This window comes from Mirounga leonina, unplaced genomic scaffold, assembly GCF_011800145.1.
Source record: "Mirounga leonina isolate KUSES-001 unplaced genomic scaffold, KU_Mleo_1.0 Mir_165, whole genome shotgun sequence".
Lineage (NCBI taxonomy): Eukaryota > Metazoa > Chordata > Mammalia > Carnivora > Phocidae > Mirounga > Mirounga leonina.
Genome location: NW_023270415.1, coordinates 41,560,113 through 41,586,332, shown reverse-complemented (window position 1 = coordinate 41,586,332; position 26,220 = coordinate 41,560,113). Strand labels below are relative to the sequence as shown.

The following is a 26,220-nucleotide window of genomic DNA, read 5'->3' as shown; positions in this document are numbered from 1 at the left end:
GTGAGGAAAAATGATAGGACACCCGATATCCCGTTGAGATTACTAAGTAAAATAGAGATTAAAGAAAACCAACTTGGCAATATTGAGTCCTTTGAAGAATCTTGCAATATCTTGATCTGAAGACTGCCATGGTAAACCTCGTGCACGGACTATGGTATTGTCATCAATAAGTTCCATCTTGCTGCTGTGGGTGAAGCAAAACTTCACGTTGCCTAATTAGTGCTAGAGAGTCTGACCTATTTCATGCTACCATTTTCCTAGTTACACATAAGGTATTATTTGGTACTCAGGTATTATTTGGTACTCAGACAGACTTATAATACTGCCTGATTTATTTCATAACCTCAAAGATTACCTGGGTACAGTTCAAAGTATTCCTTAGGTAGTTCACTATAGAGAGCCAAATGCCTATGCAGGTCCAACACAGCTAGTTGACTCAGCAAACCATCTAGCAGCTGAGTTGCTGCTTGTTGGGCATAAACTCAAAAGGATCCAGGATCAACTCATAGGAAGCAAAGTTCTCCCAATACCTTGAACCAAGAAGGATAGGTTTATATTTATTCTCAGATCCAGCCAGTATACCAGTGGGGTTTAAATCCACTTTGACAGCAAAACTTAAGATCTGCATAAAGCTGGCAATTAACCCCCATCAGGAATGTGTGCATGCAATCAGAACTCTGCCATTAAAATATCTCCCCTATTAAAGAGGAGAGCCATCACAGAGTGTTTATGGAAATGCATGGGAGTTCCCACACCTTAATGAGTCACTTGCAAATCACCTATTATATATTTTGACACCTTTTGATGTTCTGTTCCTCCCATATTCACATTTCCAGAAGTCCTAGGACACTTTCCAAATTAGTCACTTTCTCCCCAACTAAACAGACCCCAAAGTCTCTCTATGGGAAATGACGTCACAAGTTTTTGCTCACTTCAGGCACCAAGCTATCTCAGGAATTCACTGCAGTGAATTACAAGCAAACAGGTCTACCTGTGATCACAGAGATACCACCATTTCATACTCCTTGCCAGTTATTTCCTTTGCTTTAAAGTAGAAGCTGATAGAACATACTTTAAATTATCTCAGTAAAAATCTTGTGAACTCTTAAAGCCTATGATTTTTCCTTTGTAAGTTTTCCTGTGAGAGGATGAATAGTTCAGAGAGGCTAAAAGAAGCACAGACAATACCTAAGGGTCATAGTGACTAAGGATACAAATATTTCATTAAGTTTAACCCCCAACATCCAAGCTCACTTTAAGATACAACCTTCTTTTATAAATAACCTAATTTAAAAAAATGGATAGTCAAAAGGTTTAGTGAAGTTACTGAAATACAAAGGGAGTTAAATATCACAATATGAATAAAACAAATCAAAAGGCTCAAATGGAATACCACCCTACTACTTACCAAGTGCCACTTTCAAATTTGTAATTTACTCTCTCTGGATCTGAAAACCTGTGATCTAAAAATGAGAACATAGAAGTCATCATTTTAGCTATTAGGGAGATAAAACTGTGGGAGGACATTCAAAAGTACATACGAGGTAAACATGGCAGGACCAAATTTTAGGTCCACAACTGTTACAACAGCAATACTTACTATAGGGCTCTGAAATCATTGCTAAAATTATATTCCCCATATCTTCAACTTGAGAGGCTCCATACCGGGAGACTGAACTATTCTTTTCAAAGTTTAAACCTGGGATATAAGTTAAGGAAACATTTTGAGGAAGTAAAATGATGTGCTTCTAACCCAAGATTAAACTCACACAGAGTCAAGAAGCCAAGTAAAGGGGAGCCTGGGTGGCTCAGTCGTTAAGCGTCTGCCTGCGGCTCAGGTCATGGTCCCAGGGTCCTGGGATCGAGCCCTGCATCCAGCTCTCTGCTCTGTGGGGAGCCTGCTTCTCCTTCTCCCACTCCCGCTCCCGCTCCCATTGCTTGTGTTCCCTCTCTGTCTCTGTCTCTGTCAAAATAAATAAATAAAATTTTAAAAAAAAGAAAAAGAAGCCAAGTAAAATGCATCTAAGGTTGAGAATGATTTGAAATCACAGAACAGCTGCTTCCTGTCAGTTTGGACTTCACCCATACTTCCTGGAGTCTCCAATTACCCTCTTGGGTAAATGTATAGTAAAATGGCCCAAACAATCCTGTCCTGAGGCACTACCAGTAATAAAATTTATTGAGTAGTAGCAAATGCATGAATACCAAGCACTTTCATTTAGTGTCAAACCACGAAGTATACACCAAAGTTAGTAAATTCCTTCATCCTATTAACTTTACAGCATATGCAAGGCAATGAACATGTGGACTTAAAAGACATATAGTCAAGACCATGAGCTATCAAATGGCTTTTTTAGGCTATTTGAAAAAAGACTTTTCAGATTACTGATGACACTATTTCTATGCCACTTTTCCTGAGAACCTCCCTACTAGAAGATTTTTAGAGCTGAATAGTATAGCCATCTAGATGGCAGCAAATGCTTGTCCTTTGAGAGTGAATTTGTAGAAACAATTCAAATGCTCAGAGCTATCAATGACCAATATGGCTCTTGATCAAGTGAACACATGCTTTGGGTAAGCCAGGACACATGGCTTTTAAGAAATGAATGGCTTAGGGGCGCCTGGGTGGCTCAGTCATTAAACGTTTGCCTTCAGCTCAGGTCATGGTCTCAGGGTCCTGGGATCGAGCCCGGTTTCGGGCTCCCTGCTCAGTGGGAAGCCTGCTTCTCCCTCTCCCACTCCCCCTGCTTGTGTTCCCGCTCTCGCAGTCTCTCTGTCAAACAAATAAAATCTTTAAAATTAAAAAAAAAAAAAAAGAAATGCATGGCTTAAATTGTGATGGAGGGTGAGACCAGAAGAGATTTCCATCAAGTTTTACAAATTTACAATCTCTCTAAAATAAGCTTGGGGCGCCTGGGTGGCTCAGATGGTTAAGCGTCTGCCTTCGGCTCAGGTCATGATCCCAGGGTCCTGGGATTGAGCCCCGCATCGGGCTCCCTGCTTGGCAGGGAACCTGTTTCTCCCTCTCTATCAAATAAATAAATAAAATCTTTAAAAAAAAAAAAAAAAAAAAAAGCTTGTATCTTTCTCAAGAAGCTGTTATTTATTTTTTTTAAGATTTTATTTATTTATTTGACAGAGAGAGACAGCGAGAGAGGGAACAAGCAGGCAGAGTGGGAGAGGGAGAAGCAGGTTTCCCGCTGAGCAGGGAGCCCAATGCGGGGCTCGATCCCAGGACCCTGGGACCATGACCTGAGCCGAAGGCAGATGCTTAACGACTGAGCCACCCAGGCACCCCAAGAAGCTGTTATTTAAATACTTAATTTCGTTATTTTTAAGTTTCAATACTATAGTCACACTTTGTATTATGTATAAATTTGCATAAATTTCAGAATGTAGTACAATGCATATAACAGATAACACTATGGAACTTTGTCTTTTCTTGAGTTTAAAATGAAAACAGCCATCTGGGTGGCGGGTATTAGAATGTTTGCTTTTAGTTTTCTAACTGGTATTTTATAATAAGGGTAAAGAAATGAAGACAGACACTAAGTTCAAAGTATTACTTCAATGCAATCAAGGAGGATACAATGGTAAAACAGTTCAGAGAGCTCCCTTCCACCAAGCATCATAACCAATCATCTGAAGAGTTAATTCAATGAGCAATATCCTTTTCCATTCAATCCAAAATCCCTTTCCATTTCATTCCTACACACCCTCCACCCCCACCTCCCCAACCTTTCCTTCTCCACTAAAGAGACATTGTTTTCCCACTGTGCTGGGCAAATTTACTTCATTCACTTCGTGTTGTTCCTCATTCAGCTACATTTCTCTGCCATTAAATATACCAAATGTAGAAATGCAGCCATATGTCTCCTGGCAAATTACTTAACCCCACTAAACTTCAGCTTATCTGAAAAGCCAAAGCTGTGATAATCTTTACCTCCCTGGGCATTTTTGTCAAGATTAAAGGAGATAAAACAAGTCCAGGGCACAAAGCAGGCATTATAAAAAGTGGTGTCCGCCCCCTCTTCCTAGAGCCCTGGGGTGGCCAACTTTCATAACCCATGATAACCACACTTTGAGGGTCATTCACCAGATGCCTATTTGTATAGTTCACAGGATAATAATCAAGCTGAAATGGTAGGTAATTTCTGCACTCCCCACCCCTCAAATCACCTAGTGATGAAATAAATGTGCTGCCCACTGAGGGATTAGAAAAACAATCCCAGGAGATGCTCAAGCAACAGAGCAATGACCATGGATTGGGTCATTAAAATGATTATTGGGGGGCATTGCTGGCTCATTCAGTAGAACATGTGACTCGATCTCATTAAGTTCAAGTCCCACAGTGGGTGTAGAGATTACTCAAAAATAAAGTCTTAGGGGTGCCTGGGTGGCTCAGTCGGTTAAGCATCTGCCTTAAGCTCAGGTCATGGCCCCAGGGTCCTAGGACTGAGCCCCGCATCGGGCTCACTGCTCAGAGGGAGTCTACTTCTCCCTCTGACCCTCCCGACTCTCCCCCCTCTCATGCTCTCTGTCTTTCTCTCTCTCAAATAAATAAAATCTTAAAATAAATAAATAAATAAAGTCTTAAAAATAAAAATAAATAAATAAAATGATTATCCATGGAAGGTACACAATAAAGTATTAATCTAGTGCTGTTTTCAAGGAATATGATGACAGGACAGAAAAACAAGAGCCAAATGATGAAAATACTTTGGGGAGACAACTGCCCTAAATTTTCTGGGGAGGCAGGGGTGGGGGTGGGAGCACTTTAAGAATCCTTTCAGAACTAAGAAGGATTAGCTATGCCTAGCCATAGTTTATCACACAAACTCAGCCACTAAACAGTCCTCTGGAACGCTGCAATTCCCCTTGTCAGGGGCTACAATGGAGTCAAGAGAAAGGCATTCAAGAAATGGAGACCAATCCCATTGTATAAATCACGGTTTTCAACCTTGGTAGTATTGGCACACAGGCCAGGTAATTCTTTGCTGGGGTGCGTGGGGAGGTCCTGTGTACTATAGGATTTTTACTAGCATGCTGGCCTCTACCCACCCCAGTTTTGACTAAACAGTATCTCTGGGCAATGCCAAATGTCTCCAAATGGGCAAAAATCAACCCAGCTTGAGAATCACTAGTATAGGGTAACAGTTCCCAATTGTTCCAACTTCACCCCTTACCATCTACTGAACCATCAGAGAAAGCTCTTATTTATGAGACCATCACTAACAGATTTTCAAGAAAATTGGCCAAAGACGGGGTGCCTGGGTGGCTCAGTCGTTAAGCGTCTGCCTTCGGCTCAGGTCATGATCCCAGGGTCCTGGGATCGAGCCCCACATCGGGCTCCCTGCTCGGCGGGAAGCCTGCTTCTCCCCCTCCCACTCCCCTTGCTTGTGTTCCCTCTCTGGCTGTGTCCGTCAAACAAAGAAATAAAATCTTAAAAAGAAAGAAAGAAAGAAAAGAAAAAAGAAAATTGGTCAAAGAAACACCACCTAGGAATCCAGAACGGTGCTGTGTCAAAACCCCTATCAAGAGACACACATACATACACACACATAACCCCTACCTTCGGAGATGACAGGAAAACACTGAAGTCAGCACTTGATCCTTAGCCTGTTTTTGTGTGGCCCAAAAAAAGAATGGATTTTACATTTTTAAAGGATTAAAAAAGAATATGAGCAGAGACCACATGTGGTCTACAAAAATCTAAACTACTGACCACCTGGCTCTTTACTGAAAGTTTGCTGACCTCTGGCCTAAAGGAATAGAGATTGCCTGAAGATGGCCAAAACCAGAATGCCACAGGAATGTTTACCACGTCACAACATTCTGTCCCCAAACAGAATATTGGGGGGAAATTAAGCTTTGGAGGAATAGGAGTGGGAGAGCATATTCCATCCAAACCATTGTTTTCTCTTCTCTATATATAAGAGGTATTGAGCCTTCTCTCCTTTGCTCGAGTAATTCCTCTATGAAGCCTTCTTATCTTCCTAATCCCCTCACCAAATGAGACCATAGGTAACTCCTATAGGCCCAGCACCAATACCTTCTCTCCTGCTCTAGGCTGCAACCATCAATTTAAGAGTTGATTAGATATTACTATTCCTATAAAACATTACTCTCTCCTCAACTGTACTATACATTTCCTGAGCACAGGTCCCTACCTTCCTCTGATCTCTATCCATCTACCAGCACCTATCATTTCCCAGAATCCATTGACATAAATGGTGGCATTAAACACCATTTCATGCCAAACACCATCTGTTTCCTCCAATTTTCACAGTAGCCGTATCAGGTAGATAATGGTAAAACCAAATGGATGAAGAAACTAGGATTTAGAGAAGTTCTGTAACTCACCCAGTCTCCTGGCTGGTAGGAAAGACAGCCGGAATTACAATACAGCTCTGATTTGACTATGTGTACATAATTCACTGCACCAAGATAAGAAGCTTTATTTAATTCATTTTGAGAATACTTTATGAGAAGATTTCTAAATGTATATATAAAAGCTGAATGATAAAGATCGAAAGTAAAGGGCGCCTGGGTGGCTCAGTTGGTTAAGCGACTGCCTTCGGCTCAGGTCATGATCCTGGAATCCCGGGATCGAGTCCCACATCGAGCTCCCTGCTCGGCGGGGAGTCTGCTTCTCCCTCTGACCCTCCTCTCTCTCATGCTCTCTGTCTCTCATTCTCTCTCTCTCAAGTAAATAAATAAAATCTTTAAAAAAAAAAAAAAGATCGAAAGTAAAAATGTAAAGTATCCTGTCTGGGTAGACATAAATTAGTAGATGAGGAATTATTTACTGAATTCTGCTTTTAAAGTAGGAATATGTTCTAGACATTTGGCTAACTTGGTTCCACATGATACGTTTCAACATGTTTCCCTTCAAGACATCACACACCAAGGATCAGCAGTTCTAAGCTCCTGACAACTTTTAAAAGTCACCCAACCTCCTGCATGCCCAAACCAAAACCAAAATTTACACACACACACCCTCTCTTCAGAAGGCTCGTTCAATTCTTAATCCTTACCAGAATTTAACATAAATAACAAATAAAGGAGGGTTAAAAAAAAAAAGTTTTAGTACCAATTCTTTCCCGTATCAATTTATAATTATATATTGAATGACTTGCTGCACGTCTGATCTTGAGGAAAGGAAAGATGAGCCTATGCCTCTTGATTTATGGCTCATCATGCAACTTACTCATTCTGCCCTCGAGGGGCCACGACAGCAAGAACAGGCTTAGCCAGCTTTACAATGAGAAATGCCATGAGGAAATGAGAAAGGGTAAAGCCAGACATGGTGGGAACAACACTAACATTTCAGGTTACAATTGAGCAGAGTGCAACATTTATACCAAGCTCCCAGAAGTCCAGACTTTGCCTTTATTTGAATAGGAGGAACGTTTTCCTTAGTGCTACCTTCAGTGAAACGAATTTCAGGATTCAACCCAAACTTACACTAGCTGAAGGTGAAATTCAGAGAGCAAGAATTTACAAAGTCCATCAATATTAGCTCACCATCTCAAAAAGCAAAATCAAAAACCACCTTTAAACAAAGCTCGCCACTCCCAGGTCATCCACTCAAAAAAGTTACCTTTTCTGACTGCCTAAAAATGGACACATTTGGTTATAAATTTTCGCTTGTTAAGTAACATCTTTTTCAAACTAAATTTTTAGTTTATACTAGGAGAATCACATATATAAAACAAATACATTGTGGAATGATTAAGTTTAAGCTACATTATAACAGCATCCCAATTAAAAATTCTAACCAAGCCGTTTTTTCCCCTGCCATAGACCCTTCAGAAGACAAGTCTGTTTCCTCCCCTTCTACTCTGCTCTTTTATTTAAAACACAATGGCTTAATGGCCAGACATATTACAATAAAATGCCTATGCTAATGAACAAAGGAATAGCCAACAGAATATGGAAAGAGAAAAGTCGAATTAGTACCCGTGGAAGAACTGAATTTCCTACAATTATGTGAAGGAGTGATAAATTACCCTTAAATGAGTTGCGTAATTTAAAAAATAGAAGGTCCTATAAATAACCTTCTATATTTTAAAGTGAGCTCTGAAAGAAGCAAATCAAGAATGCTACTATAAAATATAACTAGGAATCAAGGCAATAAAAACCTTTTCATACCAGTAATAAAATGCTGGGGAAAAAAAAAATCTAAAACCATAGTTTTAACTCTATTCCAAGAGGGCTTACTCCTTCCCAGAGGGAAAACTGTAAGACCCATCCTAACAAATATTACTTCAGGAGATATTATTGTAACAAAACACAGAACTGACAACTCAATTACACCCTCAAAGAAATAAGATAGAAAAGAAACAAAAGAGTGAACATTTTTACTTTAGAAAAAGACACTTATGTGGGATAAACAAATTAGGAAAGGGAGACTATGAAAACAAGTCTTCTAAGTCCTTCTAAAACAAACCAAAAAATTATCCTGAAATTCCCAAACTCACATTTTAAAAGTAAATTATTTTATAATTAAAATAAACCACACAAAATTAACATAACTCTGAGTGCTGGCCAAGAAAAAAAGTATTTCTAGTCACTTATTATAGACCACAAACCAGAGTATTTACGGATTTGGCTTATATCATGCCGACGTGATGCCAAAGATTTCTTCCCCCCTCCATCTAACAAGGTCAACTACTAACCTAGCTTAACTGTACACTTGAAGATACTTAAAATCCCTTTCATACGCAGAAAGGTACCAAGGAGGATTCAGCATGTCCCTCCCCTTTTTAAGCAGGGCAATGAAGGTTTATGCCATTGTAAAGGCCCAGTTCAGTTTATCAGAATAAGCACGGAAGTGCAGTATTAACCACACAATTTTACAAATGGAGAAATAAAATTAACCTTGAAGATTAGCTGTACTAACACATACTTGATGTTTTAAAAAGGTCTATATCCAATCTCACACAAAGTAAAAAAAAATTTTTTTAAGTGTAAAATAGTTTTTTTTTTGTTTTGTTTTTTTTTTTAAGATTTTATTTATTTGACAGAGAGACACACAGCGAGAGAGGGAACACAAGCAAGGGGAGCGGGAGAGGGAGAAGCAGGCTTCCCGCCGAGCAGGGAGCCCGATGCAGGGCTCGATTCCAGGACCCTGGGATCATGACCTGAGCCGAAGGCAGACGCTTAACAACTGAGCCACCCAGGCGCCCCTAACTGTAAAATAGTTTAAATAAGGCCTTAAATCAGTAAGCAAGTCCTTTTTTAAGTCCTTGGAAGCTGTTTTTCTTCATCTGAGATCCCCCAACAACCTGGTGAGGTTCAAAGGATCATAGTCAACATTGTAAAGCGTGTGGCAGGCCAGGCACTGACTAAGTGGTTGTATATAGTATCTTATTATTCCTTACAATAGGCATGCCCATTTTAAGATGGGGAAACTGAAGCTGAGGGGTACACTAAATTCACCCCCAATAAATCTGACTCCAAAGCTCGTGTTCTTAAGCATTCTGCTGTTAAAAAAAAAAAAAGAGGGAGAGAAAAGCCTTAAGATTTTATTTATTCATGAGAGGCAGAGACAGAGAGACAGAGAGAGGCAGTGGGAGAAGCAGGCTCCCTGCAGAGGCAGGGCTGGATCCCAGGACCCTGGGATCATGACCTGAGCCTGAGGCAGATGCTTGACTGACTGAGCCACCCAGGTGCCCATCTCCATCTTTAATATATGGGAAAAATAGGCCAATGTCACTGTATTAGCCCACGCACACAGACAAACCCCTCACCCCATCAAGAAGAGGTGAGACAGACAGACACACATATACCCCTACTAACCCTTGGATGGGCAGACAAGAATGGTTCAGTGATTTTTTTTTTTTCCATCCTGACAGTGGAAAACTGTGCTAGTGAAATGGTATTTGCTAATAATAAACAGCACATATGGATGCAACTGGATAGAAGTTTTACAAAATGAACTCCTCTTTCTTGCTCAACAGTTCAGTATGTGCTCAGGAAACACAGAACATAAACCTAGAAGGGACATCATCTATTTAAATAGCCAACCCCACCCTCAAATGAGCTTTATAAATTCTAGAATATTACCTCCTAGTTAAGGAGCACGATTTTTACATCAGAGTGCCTCTGGCTCAAGGGCTGGCACTTCTAGCTAAAACCGCTAAGTCTCAGTTTCGCCAGCTGTAAAAAGGGGGTGACACTCCACTGGTTGTGGGGAGGCTGCTAGTGGTATACATGGTAAGCACTTAACTCACAAGCTTTCTTTTACCTGCTCTCCTTACAAGGCCAGACTTTATTAAAAAGTTCTTATTAAAGGCTTGGCAAAGTAAAATAAACACAATGGAAGAGGTCTTGATTAATGAGAATAAATTAGTTCATGAAAAACAAAGCTAAGAAAACATAGGTCAAGAAACCAGGAGGAAGTAATTCCATCCACCACTGGGGAAAAAATACGGTTGCTCTTTTTTTAAAATGGATAAAAATCATACAATCAATCCCATAATTGAAATGTCTTTTTCACAGGAGAAAACTAGTATTAATATCCTCAAATTATCTAAGATAATCCCCCCCCCAAAAAATCAGAGGCCTCAATTCCTATTTTCACACCTTTACCACTTCACCTCATTCAATAAAAAGCTTACAAAATGCTACCCACATTTTACCTGCTAAATGAGGTCCTCTCTCCTGAGACCGCATACTTTAAAAGGCAGGTGACAAAACTGCAACTTGAAGAACTCAGAGAGGTCCAACACTAATACCAGAAGTGGTCTCAGAACCAACACAAGGAAATAAGTGCTAAAATAAGGACCAGCACTGCATTCAAGAAATTCCTAAACCCTTTATTTTATCAAAATAGTCCTACTTTTTCATTTACACAGTTCCTGGTAGTTTACAAAGCTTTCATTTGGGAATACCTGAGATAAAAGTGAGGCTTGGAGAAGACAAGTAACTTTCCCAGAAAAGGGAAGCTGTATACTTTACTTGTTCCTTTCCGAGGGTGGGCAAGAGCCTCTCCCTCCCCTGGTTTACCTGGTTGGCCAGGTAATCCCTCAGGAGCAACTGACTCCCCATCTACTTTGCAAAACCATCAAGGATGTGTAATGACCATCTTTAGGTTTCCAAATTCAGTGTCATTTCCATATGAGAAAGGTAAATAGTTAGGGTTCTGAAAGAATACAACTCTTCAGTCCAGACATTGTGGAAATCCTCTGCATAGATAAGGACGCGTGCATAGTCAATTTGGTATGATTGTTTTTGACCTGGGGACTTTGGTGGCCCAGTCAAGGCAATAATGTTTCTTTTGAATAGGAGTCATAAAATAATTAGTCACAGCTGCAATGTAAAAAAACCACTGTCAGGAAAGCTTAAGATTTCTTACCTATTAAATGGGAAAGAAATATGCAGATAGAACATTAATAAGAACAGTTAAGATTAAAATTCTATTTTCTAATTGGGAGTAAAACTATAAATCTAAGACTCTTCCAATGTAAGCCTAAAGAAAGTAGAATAAAGATATTTAAGAAATAGAAAATACCCTAGTTTTTCCAATGAATGCATTACTAAATGGCCATGAGCTCCTTCATATTTCAAGTGTCATGTGTCTGAAATGGAGCCCAAGTTAGCATTATTCACAATTCATTTATTTACTATAGTCAAATATTTCTGATGTTCATCTTCATGGTGCTCGAAAAAAGAACCACCAACAAATAATTTTAGAGCTAGGATTAAAGTGAATGACAAAAAATAATCGGCAAAGCACTGTTATCTCTTCACTTAAATGTCAGATAGTTCAATTTTCTATTTTAAAAAGTACTATATACTGGTGTGTAGATAATGAAGCACAGAGGAGGTAAAAAGTCCAGATTACCACACTGAAAATGTTTACTAATAAGCCCAAATTTTATATACATGAAGGTCTCAAGAAGAAACCAAGTAGAAAAAAAAAATCGATTAACTTCTAGTAAGTTTTCCCTGAACTGTCAAAACATTGAGAAAAATGAAAAACCCCAATATAACAACTTCTTGCTTGTAGCTAGGAAATTTTTACTAGCATGTGACCTACAATCACTAGGGGAAGATTGTCTTTGCCAAAAGAGGATACTGAATAGTCAAAGATAAACAGTTCTTAATATTGTCTTTTTCTAAATCAGATAACTTATTAGACTACCTCCATCTATTTGTTTTCTGGATTTGTTTCTCTATTTTGTCTAGACTTCCCAGACTCCAGGTCTGTAAGCAAATAACATTTCTGTTGTTTAAGCCACATAGTCTAATAGTATTTGTTATGGTAGCCCTAGCAGACCAATACTGCATTCAAACCAACAAAACAATTAGTGAGAATTTTTCTGCTGTCCCAACCTTTTAATTCTTATAAGAATTCCCTCAAAATGAGCTTACTGCACCCCCCCCCCCCAGCACTAGTGGTGATGCTAAAGCAAATTTCCAGCTAACTACTTCCAGAAAGAAGGCAGATACAGTGGGTACAAGGGGTTAGGAAAAACGTGCAAACATTTTCCAATCAGGAAAAGAAGTTTTGAAATAAAACAAGAATCAGGCTTTAGCTCCTGAAAAGAATGAGAAAGTTTAAGAATAAACATCTATAACCCACAAGTTCCTGAAAGTAACTTAAATCCGACTTCAAGCTGGTTCTCATAGTGGCTTTAGGTGAGTTGCCCAACTCTTCTATTACTCAATTTCACATCTGATGTTAGCACATGACTACTTATTAGCTAGCACTTTAAAGACTTACTGGATGGAAGATGGGTCAGTCATGACTACAAGACTTATGATGATAAAATTTACTTTTACAATACACAGTGCATCGAATATACGATCTTGGTAATGAAAGAATTTGGGGGTAAAGTCCCAACCTCATTTTATCATCTCAAAAGATGACTTACTATAATCACCATTAAAAGGGGTACCTGGGTGGCCCGGTCAGTTAAGCATCTGCCTTTGGCTCAGATCATGATCTCAGGGTCCTGGGATTGAGTGCTGCCCGCATCGGGGTCCCTGCTCAGCAGGGAGTTGGCTTTTTCCTCTATCCCTCCCTCCTGCTTGCGCTCTCTCTCAAACACACTCTTTGTCAAATAAATAAATAAAATCTTTAAAAAAAGAAAAAGAATGGAATGTTTGTAAAGAGGAAATACCCACTACTTAAAAAAAAATTCTTATCCATTCAAAAGATGTCAAAGTCCTAAAACCAAGATAATCAAGAACAGAATCAGTATCAAAGGTAGTCTTCACATTCTTTATCAATCAAAAAAATCCAGACACTCCCATAATGTGAACTTGAATTCTATTTTAGACGTGCTCAAGTCACAAAAGTCCAACTCTAAATCCATCTAACTAAATCAGTATTCAAATTCAGTAAATCATATAACTACTTTTAAAGATGCCTGTAATTGTACTGTTAGTTCTTCCTAATATAATAGACAAATTTTGGACAGGGCAATTTTAAGATTTTATTTATTTTGGACAGGGCAATTTCATTCATACACTAACAAAGTTAAAAATATTTTAGGGGTGGGGTGCCTGGCTGGCTCAGTCAGTTAATAGACTGACTCTTGAACTCCGCTTAGGCCATGATCTCAGGGTCGTTAGACTGAGCCCTACACCTGGCTCTGCACTCAGTGAGGAGTCTGCTTGAGATCCTCTCTTGCCCTTTTTCTCTGCCCCTTCCCCAGCTCACGCTCTCTCTCTAAAATAAATAAATGTCTTTTTATTAAAATAAATATTTTTTTAAAAAAATTTAGGCCTGCCTGCGTGGCTCAATTGGTTGAGCCTCCAACTCTTGGTTTTGGTTCAGTTCATGATCTCATGGGTCATGGGATCAAGCCTTGTGTAGGCTCCCTGCTCAGTAGAAAGCCTGCTTGAAGATTCCCTCCCTCTGCCCCTCCCCCCAATCTCATGCTCGCATGCTCTCTCTCTCAAATAAATTTTTTTTTTTTAAAGATTTTATTTATTTGCGAGAGAGAGAGAGAGAGAGAGAGAGAGAGGGAGAGTACAAGCAGGGGGAGTGGCAGGCAGAGGGAGAGATGTGGAACTCGATCCCAGGACCCTGAGGATCATGACCTGAGCTGAAGGCAGACACTTAACCATCTGAGCCACCCAGGTACCCCTCAAATAAATAAATCTTTTTTTTTTCTTTTTTTTAAAGATTTTATTTATTTTTTAGAGAGCGAGCGAGAGAGAAACAGCATGAGAGGGGAGAGGGTCAGAGGGAGAAGCAGGCTCCCCGCTGAGCCGGGGGCCCGATGTGGGACTCGATCCAAGGACCCTGGGATCATGACCTGAGCCGAAGGCAGACGCTTAACCATCTGAGCCACCCAGGCGCCCTAAATAAATCTTTTAAAAAATATTTTAAACTTTCTTGAGTTGCCATTTTATCTGGAGCTACCTTTTCAAATGATTCTTGGGTAATCACTTAAAGGATACAGTCTGTCATTGCTGCAACATCCAGTTTATCAATATCAGGTGAACCAGGGCAACACTTCTTGAATTCTTTTCGGAGGTCAAAAAAGGAATAGAAGCATTCAGGCAATAATACATTCTGAGGAATGACAAAAGTAGACACTGTTAACTAGATGAACTTAGTTCAATGCTTCTCTAATAATTAGAAACCTAAGAATTGAACGGAAATATATTTTACCACAATTAAATTTTTTAATCAAATATAAGAGTGACTTTATTATCTAGTACAGTATTACATCCCATACACAAGTGTCATGGAAAAAATACCTTATTTTAAGGTAATAGATTACCTTAAATAGATTACATTTGTGTTCCATCATGCATTCCATTCAAAACACTTTTGAAGCTATAATACATTTGGGCTGTCATGTATTTTCTGATTGATAAAACTACACTCTTTTCAGTCATAATCATTTCAGACCATCTGTATTTCAGGCAGCAATATTAGCTCTTTTAGTTCTCATAAAGAGGCCTATTTTTAGTGTCTACCTAGACATAGGATTCAGTTACAAAACAGTATTTTTAAATACTGGTTTCGTATAATACATATTTTCTGTACTGAATTCAGAGTAAGATAGTAAATTCATGATTACCTAAAAAGGATGATTTTTGTGCCAAGTTATAGTCCCACATTAGTTTTCCTGACCAAGATTCTGGCTATACCTGAGAACTCGAATTGGATGGATGGATGGATGGATGGATGGAAGGAAGGAAGGAAAGAAGGAAAGAAAGAAAGAGAGAGAGAAAGAAAGAAAAAGATACCAAAAATCTCAAGAGCAAAGGAGAAACAGTTACCTGCTGTTCTTAGCTACTAGCACCACTCTTGTGGTTATTAAGCTAGTTCAACTGTCTGGGCAAATATTATACTATTATGTTTTTGTTTCCCCTAGTGTGTGTGTGGGGGGGAAGAACCCACATTGAATAACTTGCAAAGATGAATTTTTTAAAACTGAATTTACATTTTTATTACAATCTCAAATTAGTTTCTCTTTACTCACTGGGAATTTCTACCCATTTACACATTAGAAAGTCAAGGAAATAAAGACTTTTTAATGTTTGCAACCTATAACATTTATGCAATGTGTGTCTTTCTATCCAGACTTCCTAACTGGATTCTATTAGATGTAGACCTGCTCCTGCTATATTTAAAATAGATATCGTGGCACCTGGCTGGCTCAGTCATTAAAGCATGTGACTCTTGATCTCAGGGTTGTGAGTTCCAGCCCCATATTGGGTGTAGGGATTACTAAAAAAAAAAAAAAAAAAAATCTTTTAAAAAAATAAAACAGATATCATTGTACCATGGTCCGTTTTCAAAACAGTTACTAAGAAAATGGTGAATCTTCAAGACTACCTACTAGAATGCTCATTTAAAAGCTGTTGGTTGATAATGAGAATAACTTGCATGTTCAACAATAAAAGATTAGTTTAAATAGCTATATCCACTTAAAATACTGAACATTTAATTCTTAAAAGATGTTATACTAAATTATAAAGTAGGCTAAAAAGTGTATAATATGAATGCTCCTTGTAAAAATAGATTTTTCTACAAACACCTGGAAGAATATTTTCAAATATGTTCATATTAGAGAAAAACACTTTAATATGGTTTTCTGAATGGCAAGATTATTTTGTTTTATGATTTTCTCTTTTTTTTTAATGAATAGAACTACCTTACGATACTAAGTCAGTTTCTTGTTTTAGGATACTGAATTAATTGTTTCAGGTTTCTTTATCAAAATCCTAATAGAAATGACTCAGGAAAATGTCTCAATTATTCTCTGGAGGTTTTCCCACATTTAAAGCAGTCCATCTAAAATAAAAACAGCTGTTTTCCTTCAGCCCAACAGGGAAAGGATTGTTTCATCCCTCTCCATAGGAGTTTGAGGGGAAGAAAAATATCCTCATGTATCTATTTCTGGATCGAGGGTATAGCAATTGGTCTAGCATCTAATTAATGAAAAACACCCCCCCTTTAATCGAATAATTACTAAGGTTGCTATAAAAGGAGTGGTTTTCTCAACTCTTAAGATATAGGGACTTGAATTTCTCTTTCAGACTTTTGAAACTGTCATTATATAACTTGTATCTTTCCATTTCTTCCCTAGTGAGGTAAAAAGAAAAATCTGCACTGACTAGCCACTAACGACATCAAATGTCAGTCTAAATCTTTCTTTGAAGACTTGCCTCATCCAGTGTCCTTAAAAATATTTTTCTTCATCTTTTCAAGTTCAGTATTTGCCTACCACAATAAAAAGTTACAGCTCAAACTAATTAAGTTGATAAGATCAACTATATTAGCAATGATTGGCTACATTGGGTCTGCCCTCTACACTCTCCATTTTCTCTCAGCCCCTCAGTATTCTTCCCAGGGAGAGAAATCACATTATCTACAGTCAGGTTGTATTTTTCTCACTATTTTCTTTTCCATATCAGAAAGACCAGCAAAGGTAAAAGATGAGGCTGGACCTACTGTTTTGACACAGTATTTGATCAGTTTTGAACATTTAAGTCAAAGTGCAGTATGCTATAATTAATGTTTCCCTAGTTATATGGCTGTCTTTACACAGTACAAAGCTCTTAAATGAAATTAGTTACAATTAAAAAGGTTTAATTCAACCTTTTTCTTTGCTCCTTCCTTTCTAAGATAAAGCATTTTCCACAGAGATGAGAATGTTACAATGTCTTAAAATTTAAAAGTAAATGTTTTCTCTTGCCTACTTGCTGTTAAAAGTCAAAAATTCAGCTCATATACTCTGGAAAAGGGAGAATGTCAACCATCTCAAAAACTTAACATAAACAAAAAGAGAAACTTTCATTAAGTCACCAGAGAATATCTATAAAATTACTGCCATCTCAAATAGCTCTATTGAAGGGTCATGAATTTTTTGTGGTAAAACACACATAACCCAGTATTTACCATTTTAACATGTAAGTGTACAGTTCAGTGCATTAAATACATTCACATTGTTGCGAAACCATCACCACCATTCCTTTGTCATCTTCTGAAGCTGAAATTCTGCCATCAAACAGTAACTCCCAACATGCATTTTTTTAAAAACGGAGAAACTTGGATAAACCATAAAAAAAAAAAAAAAAGCAGCTTCCAGTGACCCCCAAAGGTCTAATCATTCTCTGAGAAGCCAGCGCACTTACCTTCTTGGAAGCCTCAGGATGCAGGATTTGCCTGACATGCAGCTGCCCATCAGTACAGAGGCAGAAGGAGGTTCCAACCCCAATATTCAGTTCATTGCTTACTGACTGGTTAAACTGAAAACAAGACACAGGGATGCAACTGATGCAGGATTTCCAAACTCTAGGCAAAGTGGCCCCACATGTTGATAACCAAGGAAAACCACACTGCCATATAAGGGGACACCAGTGCTGGGGCAATGTTAGAAAGGCTTCATTCCCACAAACTACCTAGATTCCTTTAGATAGGAAAGCTTTCCAATCAACCCACATTTCAGAGACAGGTCAATTTAGTATATACATTCTTCCTTCCATTCCCTCCTATTTTTGCAATAAATCCACATTCAAGACTTTTAAGCCGGGTCTCATTTCATCAGCAGGTTGCCTTCAGATTACATCATTCCCTGGTGTTACTTTGTTTTATGTTTGGATGTTCCAAGATTAAGAAAGATGCCAGTTTGTGATAAACAAATGTGGTTAATGGGTGTAAGGACCTCTGGAAGGTCTGGCCACACGTTTCCTGGAACAGAACCCCAAGATGATAACTTACCCCTATTAATTCACACCTTGTGTGCTAGGCAGGGGCCGTGAGAGATCTGAGCCTCACCTGTGCACAGGTGTGTAGCGCCCCGCCCTATCCCTGATCCAGTACCCAACAGAACCACGAAGCAGCCGGTGTCACCTCAATTCCATTAAGGGGATTCCACCAGTCTCAGTGACCCAACGAGCAGCCCTACATGCTCCGGCCTGCAAACCCTCCCCGGCGCTAGGACTAAGGCCACTGAAGAAGTGATAAGGCAACCAGAACCGAACCTGTCGGAGTCCAGAAGCCTGAAACCGAGCAGGCACCCTCAGGTTCCCACAACACCGGGGCCACCTCTAGCACGCCGCGTGGGGACCACCCGCTCCTCTACCCACAGCCACAGCGCCCTCTGTCCTAGGGCTGAGCCACAGACCCAAACCCCCGCAGAGAACAGGCGCGTCTGGGGTCTGGACCTGGGGATTGGGGCGCTAGGATTCAAACTCCGCTCATCATTCAATTGGTAAAGCCCGACTGATTCCGAGGCCCCAGGAATATCTCGAAAACTAGCGACTTTTGGCCCATGAGCCTAGGGGCTGGGAGGCTTGGAGGAGTAGCGACCTCCTCCCAAAAAGTCCACCCGGGCCTCCAGGCCGGGCTTCCACCCACGCGGCCGGGCGTCTCGCCACCCTGCCGGGGGATGCGAGTGGACCCGCGGGCGAGGGCGTGGGACCTGGTATGGCTGCCTTGGGGGAGGGGGGACGCCTGCGCGGCTTGGATAAGGGTGGGCGGCGCGGCCCAGGGCTGTCACCTGTCGGAGGGCTTGGTCCAGCTGCGGCGCGGAGGACAGACTTTCCGCGTCGATCTTAGTTTCTTCTTTACAATCCTCCGTCAGCTCCAACTGATCCGGTCTAACTAGTACTTCATGCAACTGTCCCACCTCCAGAGGGGAAAGAAGCTGGGGTCAGTTTTCCCCTTCCTCAATTTGGAAGCCTCCATATTCACCCTCCTCCCTCGCTCCCCTGCCCGGGCGGCCGGCGCCTCTCGTGGGGTCTGGCCGCAGAATCAAAGCTCACTTGTCGCGAGCGGCTCCAGTGGCAGCGAGGTCGGCACGGCCCTGCCTCCGGCCCCACCCCCACCCGGATCAGGTCGGAAAGGCCCTGGAAGTGGGAACCCGGGCCCCAGGGATCCCACCCCGGCTCCGCGGGGCGTCCCCCGACGGGCAGAGAACCCGGCTCGGCTGCGCCCGGCCTCCCCACCTGAGCCAGATTTCGGATTAGTGAAACGGTTCCAAAGCGTTCGGTTTTACTCCGGATTCTGTAGGCCTCGGGTCCAGCCTCATAAGTGGCCAAACAAGAACACTTGTTTACCGACTCCCCAAACTTCTACAACAAACTTCTTGCCCCATTCCTATCATTTGGACAGAAACCTGGAGAAATACCTTCTTGTTGGCCAGATCCACGACTTTCCATAACAGCAGGATCAGCTCCTTCTCATCCGAGCCCAGCTTGGCCCCCGTGGCCCCAGCAGTGATCCCAAAAAGCACCACCAAGTAATCCGGAGACGCCGTCATGACGATAGGTGGGGAGGGGGAGAGGGGGGTTGGGAGGCGGTGAAGTGGGGTGGAAGTGAGAACGAGAAAACCTGTGCTGAAACCTCTTCTAAGAGAAAAAGAAAGAGCGCCCACCCCCCCTCCTCTCAGCCGCTGGTGCAAAAGGCGGTAACCAACCACCCAAGCCCACACCTGGCCGGTGCTCCACACCCTGGGCAGGAAGGGGGGTGGGAAGGAAGGCGCAGGAGGCCTGCCCTTTTTGTATTCAATTGCCCGTGCGTCTATGCAAAAAGCTCGGAGCAGGGCTGCACCCCGGGTGGAGCGCGCAATGGCTGAAAGCTTTTCTGTTTTGGGATGTGGCTCTACCTGCCCGCCCCTTCCCCCTCCCCCACGTGGTGCAGGTAAGAGACACCTGGCGGCGCCGGCCCATTGGCTCCTTCAAACCACGACGTGGCAGCGGTGGGGGAGGAGGCCGCCTGGGGAAAGGGAAGGAGGGGGCGGGAGACAATGGCTGGATGAATGGAGAGGAGAGGGCGAGAAAGAAGGAGGGGGAGACGTGAGGGGCGGGGAAGAGGCGGTTGCCACCTAAAGGGTAGCCCAGGCCAGACGGGAAAGGGGTGAGGGGTGAAAGGCGCGGAGGGGAGTGCCGGAGTCACTTGTGGGGGGAGGTCACCCCTTCTTTGAAGGTAACGGAGAGGGATGGGGGGCATGGAAAAATGCCGACTGTGGGGAGCGACGCCGGAGGTTCTTTTAAAGGGTCAAGAGAAAAGGCCTGGCGCCGGGAAGCGAAAGGAGGCCGGAGGTGAAGCCCTGGGTGCGGAGCTACTCAGGGCGCGGCGCCCGAAGAGGGCGACCCGCGGAGGGAGGTGCCGGCCAACGGTAGCCGGGAGGTGGCGGGGGCAGCTGCCAAACACCGGAAAAACCCCTCCCGAGCCCAACACACCTTTAAGTGCAGACTGTAGGCGAAACCCCGTGGGCCCTCCCCCGCTCCGAGCGGAGCCCAGGCACAAGCTGCTCTGAACCCGGGACGCTGCCCACCTTCTGGAGACAGCCAGACGCCCGGGGAGCACACTCAGCCACCAAGCTTCGCCCAAAGACGCAGATGCAGCGCGCTACGCAGCCGCAGGCCCCCTCGAGGAAATTTAGGCACAATGGACCCTACTTCCTTGTCTCTTAACTACTCCCTTAATTGCTAGGTCTTGTTCGGTCCTGGCTGCTAGTTGGAGACTAGAACCTTCTCCATGGCTGGGCCCACTTTCTTTGGTTTGCCCTGGGCTCTAAAGAAAACATACACTAATGTTTTCCTAAATCAGGCCAAAGCAAGTTTTTTCCTCAGTTCCCCGCTCTGAACCCCCGCCCCCTACTCATACCTTTGCCTTTGTACTTAGGTGTCGATTTGGCCAACCTTGCGAGCAATCTCCCTCCTCTAGCTAGGCTAGCTCTGCACAGAGGCTTAGGCGCCCACCATTACCACCCGGCCTCCAGGTCGGGGCCTTTTGACACGTGAGAGAAAAGCGCCAGAGGTGACGTTTCCTCGAGTTTTTTATTTCAAACTTAATCTACTCTTGTAAACCGAAATCCGTCTGAAGCACTACTAGTTGGGCCCCAGGTATTATATTCATGGTGTGAAATCGGGCAAGCATACACGCCCCGCAGTAACCCACTCCGGGTACAAATCTGAGAACCTGTCAGGATGCGTGTCTGGGGAGGCTGAAGATCGCGCGTCCTCCACCGGGAGGAAGCGCGGACAAAGTTGGGGGGCGGCTGAGGATTCCAGTGGCGGGGGGGGGGGGGGGGGGGGGGGGGGGGGGGGGGGGTGGAGTTTGAGGAGCCCAGGGCCGAGCCGCCGCGCTTCCTGGCAGGTCCGTGCGGGCGGAGGCGCTGCCGCCGGTGGCCCAAGTAGCAGCTCGCGTCCGGGGAGAGCGGGCGGAGGCTGGGCTCCGCCGGGGCCACGCAGCGCTGCAAGGTACCACGAGGGTGCTCGGTACCGTCCTCGTCCGCAGCTCGAGTTCCAGCGACGCGTGCTTTCCGCGCCTGGACTTCAGGATGCGGGGTGGAAACTGGGCCCCCGCAGTCTTCCGCCGGCGTGCGGCGGCCGCCTCGCCCCCCACCCCCGGTCCCGGTGCAGAGCCCCCGGCCCGCGGGCGCCGCGGGGGCAGGGACTGGGTGCGGAGCGAGGCAGGGAGGGACCTGGAAAAACCACCCAGATTGCATTGCAGTGGGCGAGGCCGCCCGGAGGAGCCGGTTCCCCTGAGCCGCCGCCCCGCGGGCGTTCGCGGTGCGCGGTTCCCGGGGGCTTGGCCCTGTCTGGCGGGGACGCGGGACTCGGTGCGCGCTGGCCCAGCCGGACGGGCCCGAGTGCGTGCGACCACCTCGAGGAGGGTCAACGCCGGGCGGCCGACAGTGGCCGAGAAAGTGGTTACGACCGCTCAGGAAGTCCTGCCCCGCGGGTCGTCTGGGGCCTCTGGTATTCGGATTAATCATTTGTGTAGCGCGTTTGGATAAACCGAGAACTTTATTATCGGCGCCTTTGTCAGGGATTCCGCGGCGCTATCCATATTAGAATCGAATCTCAGAGCTGCTCCTTTTCAGAGACTTGTCTTCTTCCTGTTTAAGGAAGTCCGATCCCTGGGTTCTCCTGTTTTGGATTTAAATTCGAATTTGTACAACCAGGTTACAAGGACAGGGATTTTGTTTTGTTTTTCCTCTAATGTATTCCGAGGGTTGGAACAGAGCCGGATGTACACTAGGCACTCAACAAATATTTGTTGAAAGATTTTAATGAGTAACACCCACCCATTTTTGCAGCTCTTGTTTCCTAGCGAGGGCATAGTTCATCACTGAGAAGGAGAAATTCTGAAAATGGGAGTCTACAGCTAATTTAAGTCTCAAGTGTTTAAAAAGAGTATGTGCTCATTCTTGGACGGACAAACCTACTTTTGTTAAATAAGTTAAACTCTTGTAAAATGCAGGAATGCCGAGAAAAAAGAAATCTATGCCAACACTGCAGTTCTGAATACAAAAATGTCTATCCCACCATCTAGAATAATTCTAATATGCTAAGAATAATCAGTAGGAGGTGGCTGGGAGGGACCTTGAAGGGTGGATCACTCTACCGGTGGTCTTCACTCAAGACCACACTTAAAACTCCCAAAACAAATGAGAATCTGTTTTTGGTGTGTGTGTGTGTGTGTGTGTGTGTGTGTGTGTTTAGCAGCAGAGACCCAATTGTGAGACAGGCTACACAACATCTTGCCTGTATTCATGAAAATAATTATTAAAGTTATGAAGGACAAAGACTGAAGAACTGTTCTATATGAAAGGACTTTATGAGACATGACCACTAAATGCAGCATGGATCATGGACCCGGAACCTTCTCCCCCCCCCCCCACTTTAATGGACATTATTGAGGGGCGCCTGGGTGGCTCAGTAGGTTAAACCTCTGCCTTTGGCTCAGGTTATGATCGCAGAGCGCGGGGATGGAGCCTATAATCGGACTCCCTGCTCAGTGGGGAGTCTGCTTCTCCCTCTGTCCCTCACGTCCCTCACGTCCCTCGTGCTCTGTCTCTCTCAAATAAATAAAATGTTAATAATAATAATAATGGATATAATTGAGATAATAGGAAAATTTTGAGTAGGGTCTGTAGATTAAATAATAGCATTGTATCAGTGTTAATTTCCTGATTTTTATCTTACTGTGGTTTGGCAGGAGAATATCCTTTGTGTTAGGAAATACCCACTATTGGGGCGCCTGGGTGGCTCAGTTGTTAAGCGTCTGCCTTCAGCGCAGGTCATGATCCCAGGGTCCTGGGATGGAGCCTGACATCGGTCTCCCTGCTTGGCAGGAAGCCTGCTTCTCCCTCGCTCTCCCCCTGCTTGTGTTCCCTCTCTCGCTGTGTCTCTCTCTGTCAAATAAATAAATAAAATCTTAAAAACAAAAAAGGAAATACCCACTATTTAGGGATAAAGGGAATAATGTATATAATTTTACTCTCAAACGATTCCAGATGTATATATATAGGAGAGAGAAAATGATGAATCAAATGTGGCAAAATATTAACATTGGTGAATCTGAGTGAACGAATTTTTTATTCTATTCTTTGCAACTTTTAAAAGCTTTTTAAAAAAATTTTAGAGGACGTTTTTGCTACCACCACCATTTGGTGTTTAACAAGGCTCTGTCTGATGATGACTTTCTATGCTAACCTAATCCTTCTTCCTATAGAATGAATCCATTTTCTTTGTCTTTTCCTTGGTGAAAGAAGAAGGAAATAAAGGTCATCACATTTTTTTGTATAACAATCCTCTTAAATCCTTTAAGGTTGTTCTTAAATAACTTTCCTAGACTAAATTACTACAAGCTTTTGAAGCTTTCGTTGTGAATCTTTTCTACTTTTAATTATCTTCACTACACTCCTTGGACCCTTTTTATCACTTTTAGAGAGCAGCTCTTGAACTGGACAAAATTCAAATGTCTCTACCATGGTCAGTGACCACTGACACAGTGGTATCTCTATGTCATTCTTTTTTTTTTTAAGATATTTGTTTGTTTATTTGTTTTAGAGAGAGATCGTGCACAAGTGGGGAGAGAAGCAGAGGGAGAGGGAAAGAGAATCTGAAGCAGACTCTGTGCCAAGTGTGGAGCCCAAAGTGGGGCTTGATCTCACAACGATGAGATCATGACCTCAGCTGAAACCAAGATTCAGACGCCTAACCAACCGAGCACCCAGGCACTGCTCTATGTCATTTTCTTATAACTTGTAATGCAGTTCCCCATTTTTTTGTCACAGTATGTGCCTTTATTTTTTTAAATTTTATCTTATTATGTTATGTTAATTACCATACATTACATCATTAGTTTTTGATGTAGTGTTCCATGATTCATTGTTTGTGTATAACACCCAGTGCTCCATTCAATACGTGCCCTCTTTAATACCCATCACTGGGCTAACCCATCCCCCCACCCCTCGCCCGTCTAGTACCCTCAGTTTGTTTCTCAGAGTCCCATCGTCTCTCAGGGTTCATCTCCCCCTCCCATTTCTCCCATTGCTAGTGATAGCAATACATTTGCTGGCTCCAGTTCTGTTTGAGATCTCTAGATCTTTCTTGGAGTTCTCAATTGCACATACCTAGCTATTCTCTTGTACCTGTAAGGAAACAGTCTTCAGGGGACACCTGGGTGGCTCGGTTGACTAAGCGTCTGCCTTTGGCTCAGGTCATGATCCCAAGGTCCTGGGATCAAGCCCCATGTCAAGCTCCCTGCTCAGCAGGGAGCCTGCTTCTCCCTCTGCCTGCTGTCCCCCCCAACCCCCGCTTGTGCTCTCTCTCTCTTTGACAAATAATAAATAAAATCTTAAAAAAAAAAAATTTTTTTTTTTTAAAAGAGCCTTCAAAAGTAAATCAAAGTATGGATCTTTGAACTCTCTGAATAGACACCATGAGCAAAGCTCACCCTCCTGAGTTGAAAAAATTTATGGACAAGAAATTGTCATTGAGATTAAATGGTGGCAGACATGTCCAGGGAATATTGTGGGGGTTCAATCCCTTTATAAATCTTGTGATAGATTAATGTGTGGAGATGGCAACTCATGGGAAACAAGAATATTGGAATGGTGGTAATACAAAGAAATGATATCATCGTATTAGAAGCCTTGGAACAAGTATAAACGAGGGGTGTATTCACCGGAAGAAATCAACTGCTGCCGCATGTCCCCCCTCCGTAGCATCTGTTTTCCTACAAAATAAAAATCGGGTCATGTACATTTTTATATTGAACTTTTTCGTTAAATCAACTTCTGTAATAATAAAGAAAAGTGAATCGAATGTTCTTGAAGTAGAGTAGTGATGGTTGGTGGTGAATATACTAAAAACCACTGAATTGTATACCTGAAAAGGGTGAATGTGAATTATATCTCAGTTTTTTAAAAAGCAAATCAATGTAGGGGCGCCTGGGTGGCTCAGTCGTTAAGCGTCTGCCTTCGGCTCAGGTCATGATCCCAGGGTCCTGGGATCGAGCCCTGCATCGGGCTCCCTGCTTGGTGGGAAGCCTGCTTCTCCCTCTCCCACTCCCCATGCTTGTGTTCCCTCTCTCGTTATGTCTCTCTCTGTCAAATAAATAAATAAAATCTTAAAAAAAAAAAAAAAGGCAAATCAATGTAAAAGCCTGTGTTCTGAGGCTACCACAAGCCACTGATATTTCTTAGTTGTTTTAGATGCAGTTGTCAAAGAGATCACATTTTATACTCCCTAGACAAATCAACCTCTCTGAAGGTAAGGGGAAGTGATGGTCAGGATAACTAAATACATTATAATTTTCTGTGGATTACTCTGTGCATCACATATTTAAACAAATTACTGGTCTGAACCTTTATTATAGCAATTATTATGGATGGTCTGTATGGAAAAAGTATGGGTTTATTAATTGGCCCTGCCATTTTCTCCCTCATGGCCTTGAATGTGTCCCTTAGCTTCACAAGGATTCAGTTTTTCACCTGTAAA

The 26,220-nt window shown here is 42.6% G+C and overlaps 1 protein-coding gene and 1 pseudogene across 4 annotated transcripts in view; one reads left to right on the top strand and one right to left on the bottom strand.

The window, feature by feature from the left end:
• ESRP1 (epithelial splicing regulatory protein 1) overlaps positions 1-20,779 on the bottom strand; it is a 54,803-nt gene extending 34,024 nt beyond the window's left edge. For 3 of the 4 annotated variants that reach the window (XM_035011093.1, XM_035011096.1, XM_035011094.1), the window contains exons 1-7: positions 19,611-20,779; positions 18,981-19,109; positions 17,614-17,727; positions 14,422-14,536; positions 1,601-1,699; positions 1,409-1,463; positions 74-184 (exon numbers count right to left, since the gene is read on the bottom strand). In XM_035011093.1, the coding sequence (XP_034866984.1) occupies positions 74-184; positions 1,409-1,463; positions 1,601-1,699; positions 14,422-14,536; positions 17,614-17,727; positions 18,981-19,109; positions 19,611-19,742 (755 nt within the window). In that variant the 5' untranslated portion in view covers positions 19,743-20,779. The remainder of the gene's footprint in view (positions 1-73; positions 185-1,408; positions 1,464-1,600; positions 1,700-14,421; positions 14,537-17,613; positions 17,728-18,980; positions 19,110-19,610) is intronic. The other variant, XM_035011095.1, reaches the window with a different exon arrangement.
• A 4,380-nt stretch (positions 20,780-25,159) lies between these two features.
• LOC118014751 lies at positions 25,160-25,388 on the top strand (annotated as a pseudogene).
• Positions 25,389-26,220: the final 832 nt, after the last annotated feature.